Source organism: Berghia stephanieae, chromosome 3 (genome assembly GCF_034508935.2).
Source record: "Berghia stephanieae isolate SIO BIC M18660-M18661 chromosome 3, UCSD_Bste_1.3, whole genome shotgun sequence".
Taxonomy (NCBI): domain Eukaryota; kingdom Metazoa; phylum Mollusca; class Gastropoda; order Nudibranchia; family Aeolidiidae; genus Berghia; species Berghia stephanieae.
Genome location: NC_088362.1, coordinates 23,798,890 through 23,811,746, shown reverse-complemented (window position 1 = coordinate 23,811,746; position 12,857 = coordinate 23,798,890). Strand labels below are relative to the sequence as shown.

At 35.3% G+C, this 12,857-nt stretch overlaps 1 protein-coding gene across 1 annotated transcript in view; it reads right to left on the bottom strand.

The window, feature by feature from the left end:
- Positions 1 to 11,538, bottom strand: part of LOC144969178 (sialin-like) — a 48,077-nt gene extending 36,539 nt beyond the window's left edge. Inside the window, exons 1-6 of the mRNA XM_078908288.1 lie at positions 11,424 to 11,538; positions 6,801 to 7,021; positions 4,875 to 4,978; positions 2,625 to 2,754; positions 2,053 to 2,140; positions 1,617 to 1,712 (exon numbers count right to left, since the gene is read on the bottom strand). Of these exons, the coding sequence (XP_078764414.1) occupies positions 1,617 to 1,712; positions 2,053 to 2,140; positions 2,625 to 2,754; positions 4,875 to 4,978; positions 6,801 to 7,021; positions 11,424 to 11,538 (754 nt within the window). The remainder of the gene's footprint in view (positions 1 to 1,616; positions 1,713 to 2,052; positions 2,141 to 2,624; positions 2,755 to 4,874; positions 4,979 to 6,800; positions 7,022 to 11,423) is intronic.
- Positions 11,539 to 12,857: the final 1,319 nt, after the last annotated feature.

The following is a 12,857-nucleotide window of genomic DNA, read 5'->3' as shown; positions in this document are numbered from 1 at the left end:
GTGCGTTGTTTGTGTTTGTGTGTGTGTTGTGTGTGGTGTATACATGTGTGTGTGTGTTGCCATTTTTCAGCAAATCGTGGCATTCATAGTGATATTATTCAGTCGATCACATGAAGCTATTCGGATTTACACAAATTTTAAACAAGTTTCACCGATTAACAACGTCAACTAATACTACTGCTGATATTACGGTCGTTTTTAAGCCATCGATGTGATAATTATTACCCTGGGAAATATTTAATTAAACGTCGTCAAACTGTCAATTGTATCTGTCTAGCTTCTAGCCCGAACAAATCTGATATTTTTCGCGTCTGCTTCAGATTTTCATTTGACCTCACATAAGTTAGGTAAAGGGGAGACATTCCGAAAGCTCCTACATCCCCAGTATTCTTTCAATTTGTATTTTCACCGTTGATCTTTTTTCAGGCTTTTATTTATTCAATTTGTCATCATAAAGAAGCATTTTAAAAACCCTAGAACAAACCTTGATAGATTTGTGAAAGTTTAAAACTTCCTAATTTGACCATTGTTTTGATTCTCGGCCGCCTTTTTAATTTGTGAAGTATTGAAAGGTAGTGCAAAGCAGTCCGTGGGGTTTTTTTTTCTATTAGGGTTAGTCATAATGCTAGGGTGATTATTTTCCTACTAGGGTTAGTTAAAGGTAGTCTAGGTTTTAGTTTTTCTTGGGGTTAGTTGGGGGAATATTATTTAAGTTGTTTCCCTTTGTAGGAGCTTTCGGAGGGTCTCCCAAGTCAAGCGTGGTAAAGACTTGTCACTTATTGATATTGATATCTACTGACTGATAAACTAAAATCATGCCGAATAAAGCATGGCAGCGACGACAAGCAAATCGATTAAAGTGTGCATCTAATCGTATATGTGTGTGTGTGTGTGTGTGTGTGTGTGTGTGTATAGATAGATGGATAGATAGGTAGATATATTTATTATTGCACTTCGTACACGTGATCACGCTTCGTTTGGTTTGTTGTTGTTGTTCGTTAAACTGTCTAGTTCAGTATCAAGTTGTCGCTGGTATTGTTTACGACATCTTGAGTTGTTTACAATATTTGTAATATTTATTTTTGGTTCATGAATTGTTGTGCTGTATTTTCTTGGTTGTTTGTGCCATTCTATAACAAAGTTTGTTTTAACTAGCCTATGATCCTGTTGTTATCAAGGTGCCAGAGTATGATCTTCCATTTTTTACGAATTTTTTGTGTCTTTGTCTGCACAGTATAAAGTCAATTTGGTTCTAAATGTTGATAAATGCTCCTGTTTATTTTTCCTCTGTCCTACCCAAAATAACAAAGAATTAAAACCCAGGGAAGACCTTATGAAATTAGCATACACAGCAAAAGACCGTTAGCTGTGGAAGGAAATTACACAGATGATTAGAGAGGCAGTCGAGGCATTCCGATCGGATGATTATAAAGCGAAAGGCCTTAAGTCAGTAATTCATATAGATAGATGGATAGACAGATAGATATATAGATAAATAGAGAGATAGATAGATTGATTGATAGAGATATAGACAGGTAAGTAGGGAGGTAGGTAGGTATGGAGGTAGGTGGATAGATGCATAGAGAGACATGTTTACAATGATGTATGAAACCAACCTAAAGTATAGAAGACAACAGGCCATCCACCTTGAAAACCCGATTCACAGCCACAAAGGGACACCAGGTACATGAAACTGTTCCCACAACCAAAGCCTGTAGCGTAGATGATAAATATATTTATTCACATTGAATTTCACCTTGAATGGTTGATAGAGACATCAGCCATTATATAGTATCAAACACAAATAAACATTACAGCTTAAAAATAACAAAAACAATAATACCAAACATGGAACGTTTCGGGCTGAAAGCTCTTCTTCAGCCAACAAAAAAAAAAAGAGAAAACAATTACATTACTTTTAAAAACCAGATCAACGGCAGAGAAATGCTCGGCACAAATACTGTTTTGTGACGATGTGTAACATATGTAAAAACAAAATGTTGGCCAAAAAAGGCGTGATGACCTATGGCCTTGACCTTTGATTGAACTCACCAACCCATGGTAAAGCAAACATTGCACTGGTTTCTTGACGAGGACACCAATTGGCGATCAAGGCAAAGACTCCCGAGTACTGTAATCCCTAAAGATTACATAGGTCACAGAAAAATTACATAGAAATTACATAGAAATTACAAAGAAGTTACAAATACATTACTTAGAAGTTACATAGAGATTGCATTGAAATGATATAGAAGTTGCATAGAACCAACATGAAGGTTACCTAGAAATTACACGCAAATTACATACAAGTTACTATTTAGAAAGTCTAGTAGCAATAGTCCTACAGAGCCATCAGCCCTGTGGAGTGGTTGCACACGCGTTAAAGCGATAGTAACAATTGTTTGCTACCCCTTTGATAGGACACGTATCTATGGTAAAGTACTTTCCGTCAGATCTAACAGACCAGCAACGCAATCACTATCTGGGTGGGTAAGGGGGCAGAAATAAAATTCGAATTCACCTGGATTCAATACCGGTCTATGTGTGCGGAAATCGAGTGCTCTACCAACTGAGCTATAGATGAATATTAATTGTTTACAGATGGGTCAAATCGTTGTACTCACACAAGTCAATCCAGTCATTACTCTGACAAAGTAAAGCGAAGGAAGACTGTACAAGGCTGTAGGAATACTGAGGAGATGAAGTATTCCAGTGGCGATGAGTCCAAGTGTCAAACAGACCTTTGGCCCCAATCTAGATGAGTGTAGATTATAAATTTTGGAACAGTTTTGTAAACCTCTTGGACAAAGGCACAATGGAAACTGATCTATATCACACACACACACACACACACACACGCCCATATAAACAATATATATATATATATATATATATATATATATATATATATATATGATATATATATATATATATATATATATATATATATATATATATATATATATATATATATATGATATTTAAAAGATAGGGTTGTTCAGTACTGCTAATATTAAATTTTTATTATCGAGCAGAGTATTATTGGCAAATATAAAAAAATATAAAACTATTTTTTAAAGATTGATATACGAATAACTTGAATCAAGGGTAATTCTATTACCCCTTGACTCAAAAAGATTCGCCTCAATCTATGATGACTTCTGCAATGTAGTGGCATAAGAATTAATACTGATGGATGAGTGCCTGTTCACAATAGCCTTTATTTCTCCGAAAATACTGCGATTTCTCCATTCATTTAATGTAAACGGTGCTGCTCGACGCTCGAAGAAATAAATAACAGCGTGAAATTGAATGTAAGCTTCAATTTAATGTACGAAAAATATAAAATGTTCATTTCGGGGTTCCCATTTATCAACAAAACAGGATGAATGAAGTACTACAGACGAACGAGATAATGTGGTAGTGGCATTGTTAAGATGAATAGACAAAAACATCTTTATTCATCTTAACAACGCCACTACCACATTATCTCATTCGTCTATAGTGTTTCATTCATCCTGTTTTGTTAATAAAGGGGAAACCCGAAACGTCCATTTTATCTGTTTTCGTTTATCAAATTGAAGCTTACATTCAATTTCACATTGTTATCCATTCATTTAACGAAACCAGTCACCGATGTCACAATCACATAAAGAGTTCCCTCCCTTCTTTTTAAAAACAGCATTTTGTAAAACTTGAATCGATGTGTTCTGATTTGCAGGTCTTCCCATAGCGGGCAGGGAGGTACATACTGTGTTTTCCATCCATTAATATCTGTTTTCCAACATGCTTTCTGTCTTCGTCTTGGAATGAGATTACTTGGTTTTTTCCGGCCCTCGTCGGAGACCTGGCTGGGAGGGAAACAGTCAAATGCATAGTTATTGTTTTGGGAGATGATATTTTTTTCCTTGTAAATCATCTCTCTGTTATGTATTATTATATTTGTTATTTTTTATGTATAATGTAAGCATTTTAGTGTATTCCTCTTTGTTGGATTTTGTACTTGTGTCCGGATGAGACTTATAGGTAATCTCAAACTAAATACATTGGTGGTGTGCTCTTGGAATCTACATCTGATCCCTATTTGTTCCCAATTCCCCTATGTCTTACTTTCTCTTGGGTAATTCTATAAATTTTTAATATCCCATTTTCTTCCTTTTTACTGGCGCTGATATAACCTAAATGTGTCGCAAGCGCCGTAAAACCCTTAAAAACAAAAACATGATTTGCAGGTCTGATAACCGAACGAAATAATCGACATTATTAATTTAACATTGTTGCGATAGAATAATATTTTGCATTGGTTTGAGAGTATGCATTTCCATTACAACATTGAGTCCATAACAAGTTGGGTTATCAGATTTGCAAATAAATACACGCTGCCTTAAACTTTAAAAAGTACGGCGATTTAACATGTGAACTTATATTTATATTTTAAAACTAAAAATAGGGGAATGGTGAAAGTGAAGGATTGTAACGGAAATATTAGGAAGGTTGTTGTGATGATGATGATGATGATGATGATGATGATGATGATGATGATGATGATGATGATGATGATGATGATGATGATGATGATGTTGATGTTGTTGATGCCAATTGTTGTTGTTGTTGTTGTTTTTTTTTTTTACGATGACTACGATGTTACTAGTGTGCATCTGTGTGAGTGTGTCTATGTCAATATTGTATTGTTAGAAATGTGTAACCAAATGACAAATTGCCACTTTTTGAGGACAATAAAGATTTATTATTATTATTATTAATTATTATTATTATTATTATTATTATTATTATTATTATTATTATTATTATTATTATTATTATAATTATTATTATTATTTGTCTAAATTTGTCAAAGGTGTCAATTTGAATACCTGGTGACAATGACTCCTGAGGGAAGCTGCACAAAGAAGTAACCAAAAAAGAAGGCTGAAATGACCCAACTCTGAGTCAGGGAATCCCAAGACAGTTTCCAGGCCTGAAATACAAAATGGTTCTCAATGCAATGAAGAAATCTCTGAAAATATCCGTTAAATCACCCCCCTCCCTCCCCGATACATACACACACACAAACACACACTCATACATACATACATACATACATACATACATACATACATACATACATACATACATACATACATACATACATACAACACACGGTTGGAGAGAATATAATACATATAATTACATTGAAATCTTAAATTTATTATATATTTTCACTTATGAATTACAAGTGTACTAAAGGAGGAGAGTTGTCTGCCTGGTCTTTGTATTTGGTTAGTCTGCGGTGGACGCCATGAATTAAAGCGCATCCGATACGTAGCCGGGAATGCGGTAACTAACTAAATGTTGATCCATTCCGGCGCCTTAATGACTCAACCTCGACATTTGCAGATCTGAAGGCCAAGCGCAATTAGTTAAAATTAAATGATAGTAAAACTGAGATTTTAATGTGTGGAAGGCATAAACTCTCCTTCTCCGTGAGTTACATTGGCTTCCTGAGGAAAAAAGAGTTGCCTATAAGATTTGTACTGTTGTCTACAAATCCTTGGGCACCAACAATCCCTCCTATATTAAAGACCTTCTAAATATATATGAATGTCCTCAAAAGAAACTTGCGGTCCAGCAATGACCAATCAATCCTTGTCAAACCTAAGCCATTGCGTAAAATAGGTGAACAATCTTTTCAATTTTCGGCCCCCCATTTTTTGGAACTCTCTCCCATTACAGGTGCGATGCTCGGATTCGTTGACAAATTTCAAATCTCGCTTAAAGTTTTATCTTTTTACGGCATAATGTTGCAATACTATTATCATATTTTGTTGATTTTAAATTGAATTCGTATCACTTTTCCATGAAACTTGTCTTACTGTAATATGTTTTGTTTTAAATCACTGTAAAGCGCTCATAGCCTGTGACACCGGGGTGAAGCGCAATATTAGTGCCATTTATTATTATTAATAATTATGGGTCTGATTTAACAATGTTGTATAGAAAATTATTTTGCATTGGTTTTATAGTATTTCCATTATAATAAGAAACCCATAATAATTTGGATTGTCAAATAAGAACAACCCACTCACTCTCCTATCCAACCTTATGATGGAATAGGGACTGGGATATTGATCACCACCCCCGTGTGGTGTCCCGGGTCTCTCAACAGAGAGGATAGGATGCAAGAATAGCCCAACGCCCAATCCAGCTTGTCGTAAAAGGGGACTAATAGTGTGTGACTCCTCCTTTTTTGAGTCCCTCGGTCCAAGATGTTGGGGGTTGTCGAAGGGTTAATACCCCTTCCGTAAAACTCAAATTGCTACAGGCCTATTGACATTGATAATTACAGTTAAAACTTCAGAGCCATATTGTGCGTAAAAACAAAAGCCTCGATTTTCTTGTATTTTTCGTTCTTGTTTTTTCTGGCAGTTCCATACAAGCTTGTTCAGATCTTCGCCACTTTATGTTACATAAAAACTAAGTGATATTGGCCTTTTTTATATAGCGCAATATCCACTAAACGTGCTCAAAGCGCATTGGTCCCTGACCAACAACAAGGCGGTATTACAATTTTTTTCCGACAGAGAAAACGCTGTTAACGGCCAGGTATTCACTTTACACCTGAGTTCGGTGAGAAAATGTGAATAAAGAGCCTTTTCCAAGGACTCGACTATGTGCTGAGCGAGGCTCGAACCATGGACCTTCCGATCCGAAAGCGAGTGTCCAAGACCACATACTACAAGACCACACAGCTTCGAGTATCTTATAGGATTAATCCAACGTTTCATGCGCTAAAAATCTACCTCGTCTCCAACTTTTAAATCTCGACCAGTTTGGTTTCTGAGTCTCATGGTTACATTGTCCTCATCGTTGTCATCATTTGTGTGGTTGAGGTCATCGGCGTATGCATCACTTATCATACACACCATGGCTGAGTTCATGCTTGCCTGGCTGGCGACTGATGCGGCCTGGGTAAAGGTTGCAGTTAAAGCCACGAAAAGGCGCCACGACCCAAGGAGAGGCACTGGATGAAAAGAAATATATTTCAATTTTTCAATTTTTGTCACTGATCTTAACTTATTTACACGAATTTATAAGACTCAATATGCAAATCAATTTACACATTTTATTACTTTCACATTATCCATACTTTTACCACCTAGTTATTTGTTAACTTATTATCATGTCTGTTCAACACGTCTGTACAAAAAATATCATATGGATGAATAAAGTATTATTATTATTATTATTATTATTATTATTATTATTTATTATTATTATATTATTATTATTATTATTATTATTATTATTATTATCATTATTATTATTATTATTATTATTATTATTATTATATTATTATTATATTATTATTATTATTATTATTATCATTATTATTATTATCATTTTTATCATCATCATCATCATCATCATCATCATCATCATCATCATCATCATCATCATCATTATTATTATTATTATTATTATTATTATTATTATTATTATTATTATCATCATTATTGAATATGGCGGTATATTGAGGGCACTAGGTGAAAACAAGTAAGGCCGTATATTTGGGGGGGGTGACGGGGTGAATGGAATAACGGGTTTTATTTCGGAGGATGGGGGACTGGGTGGAATGGTATAAGACGATATATTGCAGGGGGAGGGGTGGGATGGGTTAATAGGGATAACGAGTATTATACATAAGGGGGGGGGGGGGGGGGGGGAGTACTGGGTGATATGAAATAACGGGGTTGGTGGGGGAGGGGGGGGGGGTGGACTGGGTGAAAGTAACGGGTTATATTTCGGGGGGGGGGGGGGTAAATGAAATAGAAGAAGGGGAGGGAAGGCACTGGGTGAAATTACCAAAGGTGGTGTATTGGCCCCCACTTTTAAATAGCTCAATATCCACTGCACGTGCTCAAAGCGCTTTACAAAGGTTCCCACCCCAACAGCAACACGTAGCATGTAGAACGAGACATGACGCCTATTAGGCGATATTACAATTTTATTTTCGACGTAGATAACGCTATTGACGGCCAGGTACTCAATTTATATCTGAGTATGGTGAGAGAATGTGAGTGAAGAGCCTTTTCCAAGGACTCAACTATGCGCCGAGCGAGGCTCAAACCCAGGAACTTCCGATCCGAGAGCAGTTGTCATACGACATGACCATATAGCCGCACCAGAAGTCCTACAAGTGGCTCAGTGGATTCATTATTAACCAGTTAAATGCAGCACTCTGGAAAAAGACGTATTTAGAATTGTGGCATTCAAATATCGATCGATTTAAATGACCCTCGTCTTGGCAAAAACTCTTAAACCTGAGACCTCAAAAAAGACAAACCTGGGAAATTAGCAGGAGTATCAGGTTTGAGAGGGTTTTTTTTTTACCAAGATATAGGTCATTTAATTCGATCGATATTTCAAGGACGAGTTTTCTGGCCAAATTTCAAAACACAAGTTTATCCATAGTCAACGAATTATCTTGTTAAGTCTGTGATTTTTACTTGAGTATTGTGTATTCTCTACGGATATGTAGCCTCGTTGTATCAAACTCACTTTTGGACCGGTGGGTCCTAGGTTCAAATCCCACAGCGGTGGGAAGTTGAGTTCTCAAAGAAGGCACTTCACTCACGTTCTCTCACATAACTCGGATGTAAAATGAAAATCTGTCGGTAAAAACTTTGTCTCTGACCAAACAAAAATTGAAATAACGCTTTGTAACTGTTATGTATATTTCTACCATGTTAAATGTTGTTGTTGCTTGGGACCTTTTGTAAAGTACTTTGAGGACATCTAGTTAATATTGCATAATATAAAAGTTCATGTTATATACTTTACTAATTTTGTCATACATTTACAAATCGGATTCAATAGTCTGATGTCACGTCCGCCCAGGAACGAGTAGCTTGGTTCTAAACAAAGAAAATCAGTACTTTTTATTTTTCATACTGGCTAGAAATTTTTCACATGTCATGTGATCAGAATGTATAAAAGTCAAAACATGATTAGATTTATGTTTTTCTTCTCTGGATATATTTTTAAGATCGTCGGAGAAGTATTTCATAAGGGCGTCCGCCAGTGTCCGATTGTTTAGAACCAGTTACAAAGTTACTATGCGTCATTACGAGGAAAGTGACGTCACGACTGTTCAACCCTATTGCCATCGCTGTATCCACAGTATTCAAAGGCTTAGTGCCGATATTGGACTGGTAGTGATTGATAGTGATTGGCTGTAACAGGAGAATGGTGCGTTGTTTTTGTGAGAGTAAAACCCTTCAAATGGTTAAAAACAGGGATGCTAATATTTTATCTTTATTACCTTATGTGGCTTTGTAGGTTTAAATAATCATACTTCTAATACATTTTATTTGTATTGATCTTAATCACGTCATTAAAACTGCTCCATGCACACAACAGTCACTGATATAAAAGATCAATTCAAAAACACTCACACAAAGACACACACATATATTTACACACACACACACACACACCACACACGCACATATAAATATATATATATATATATATATATATATATATATATATATATATATATATATACATATACATATATACATATATAGGGTGCGAGAAAGAAATCCCCGGAAAAAAATTATATCGCTCTTTCAGTGCGAAGTAGAAACCAAGAATATTCGAAAATTTACAAGCGAGAAGAACAAAACCTTAAGTTAATTCATGCCAAGTTCAATTTCTTAAAAATGATTTATTGGTTTAAAAACTAGCTATGCCAGTTATACCAAACTCGTATAAAAATCATGTTGTAGAAAGTTTCCAAATTCGCGTTACGAATGTTACGAGTGTAAAAAATTGGCGCGTCTGGTTGAAAAACAAATAACCAATCAGGAAAAAATGGGAATAAGTTTTTTTGCTTCCGACAATTCTACATAATTTTCAATACGAGCAGAAATTAATCATATTCGATTTATTTCCAAACATGAATAGCATCCTTTGTTCCCCGACTTGAATCGTAGCCATCTTTAACGTATAGCCTGACACTGACCAAAATAATGACGTCAAAAGACAAGTCTTTTTGTCACAAAAGAAAACAAATCATGAGCTGTATTCAATAGTTCAACCAGTGGGATCGCCGGTTTCCTTGAGCTCTACTAACGACAGCTCACATGACCCTGCACAAACCTATAAAATGACTTCAAAATATAAGTCCTAGTGTCAGGCTATAAGTTAACGATGGCGACGCTTGAATCCTATGGACTACAGGATTTGGTCATTGCGATGGTTTATAAGTTTGGTGCACAGTTTTACGCACAAAGAGTCGAATCAAAATGCATTGGAATGACTCACTATAGAGCAGTATAATTAGGTGCCCCAAACGTAAACAATAACAAGTTGCTAGTGATTTTCGTTAGGGGCCGGAAAAATTTACGCACAATATAGGTCTCCAAATTTTGTAGTTTGAGTTGTAGGCAATACACTTTCAGTATTGAAAATATGTTTACATAAAATCTAACAGTTGCAGAAATAATAATATAAGACTAAATTATTCTGAAAATCAGGCTCCGAATAATTCTCGTTTTATTCACACCAGCGCAATAATTTGCTCTGGTCTAAAAATAGATAGACTGTAACTTTTGATAAATTTTACCTTTTGTTTCATAAAATATCCATATCTAGACATTATATGATGCATGATCGAGTATTTGTGAATATGTGTTTCTTTTGCCACCTAACAGCCAAATTTTAAAGGTTATTTTTTTTTCTATAATTTACATTTGAACTTGAGCTGTCAAGACAGGAACATGTGGTTTGCCATGTGCTTCTAGACCTTTGTTTACGTTTGGGGCACCTAATTATACTGCTCTATTCAAGATATTAGAAAATCAATTGGATCATTGGAAAAAAAATGCTTTGGATCATAGAAAGATCTCTTCAAAATTTGAGAAATGCGTCCAAATCTACGATATGATATTTCGTACGCACAACGAATCGATTCAAAATGCATTGGGATGACTCACTATTCAAGATAGAAAATCAATATATATATGTATATGTATAAATATGTGTATATATATATATATATATATATATATATATATATATATATATATATACATATGTGTGTATGTGTTTGTGTGTGTGTGAGTGTGTGTGTGTGTTTGTATGTGTATGTGTTTGTATGTGTGTCTGTGTGTGTGTGTGTTTGTATGTGTCCGGGGTTGAATCCTCCACATAGGCACTTAAAGTATCGTAGGAAAAGCAACATGACCCGGGATTGATACAGCTTGCATAGAGTTAAACGAGACATGATCAAGGCGGGGAAGGGAGGGGGGGGGGGGGGGTGTCTCTGAAAATGTCATGCTTTCGCTCCATTTAATTTTCTTGTGATGACGTAATCGTAAAGACATAGAAATCGTGGCAGAGAGAAATAGGATACTCACATGTCTCTTGCATCTCCCTTTTATTATCATTGGAGTCTCTGGCGTTCTCTCTCTTCTCTGTGGCACTGTTGAAATCCAGTGGTCCGTCCACAGAACATTTTGGATCCGGAGACATAATTCACAAATAATAGAATTATGACGTAAAATCCTGAAATTAGAAAAATGAAATAGATAATAAGCTATTAGAAAGAGTGAGGAGAAGAAGTGAGAAATATTTGGCACGTGCTTTCTGCAAGTAATAGAATCTTGGCAAGTAATGATGATTATGATGATGATGATGATGATGATGATGATGATGATGATGATGATGATGATGATGATGATGATGATGATGATGATGATTTGGAAACAGACCACGGTCTAAGAAGAAAACAATGTGTTTCAATGCAAAAGAATAATCAAAAATAGAATTCAGAAATATAAAGTATCCTCGAATCCATTGATAAATTTATAAAACACACTGACACTGCTCAGTTTGCTACACCACTCATTGGAAAATGCAATACTAAAATGAGTGAAATGTATTCAAATCTTCATTGAATAGCTTTTCAATCGCAAAAATTAGCTAATCAAATAAATATTAAGTTCAGAATAAAAACCGGTTTATCGTTTTATCCAAAGCGAATTGAATATTTTGTAATTAACCAGAGAGTGAAATGCATATGTAATGGGTTTAGTCTAAAAACTAGTTTCCTTCGTTGTCGTCGCCTTTGAAAATAATAAACGTATTTAAAATGTTGGCCATAAAACTTGTCCGTCACATATGGATCAATTTAAAGTGACTTTCATCTTGGCAAAAAAAAAAAAACAAAAACAAAAAAAAAAGCAAAAAAAAAAAAAAAAAAACCCAGCAAACAAACAAACAAAAAAAACAGCCTTTTAAATCTGTGAATATCAAGGAAGACTTTACGAGTCCCAGTTTTGAGAGGTTTTTTTTTGTGTGGACAAGATGAGGGTTATTTTAATCACTCGTTGTTTGAAGGACGAATTTTGCTGGGCACAATTTTAAATTAGTTGGGGTTTTTTTCTTCTTCAGATTGCGACAGTATTATTCCATTGGATTTCCATTGGATCTTTATTGGATTTCCATAGGAGTTCCATTTGATTTCCATTGGATTTCTATTGGATTTTCATTCTATTTATTCTTTTATTATCAATTCGTTAGGGGTGAAGGGTTGTTGTTGTTTTGTTGTTTGTTGGTATATGTGTGAATTTTTTGTGTGTATACCGTTTTTTTATTTGGGAGGGGGTTGGAGATTGGGGATTGGGTTCTTTTAGTTTGTTTGGCCTGTGCGGTTTAGTGGTCCAATGGTTTGACACTTGCCTTGAGAACTGTAGGTCCTGGTTTAAGTCCAATTCTAATCTGCTCAAAGTTGAGCCCTTTCAAAAAAAAGCTCTTTACTCACATTCTCTCGGCGTACTCAGGTGTAAAAT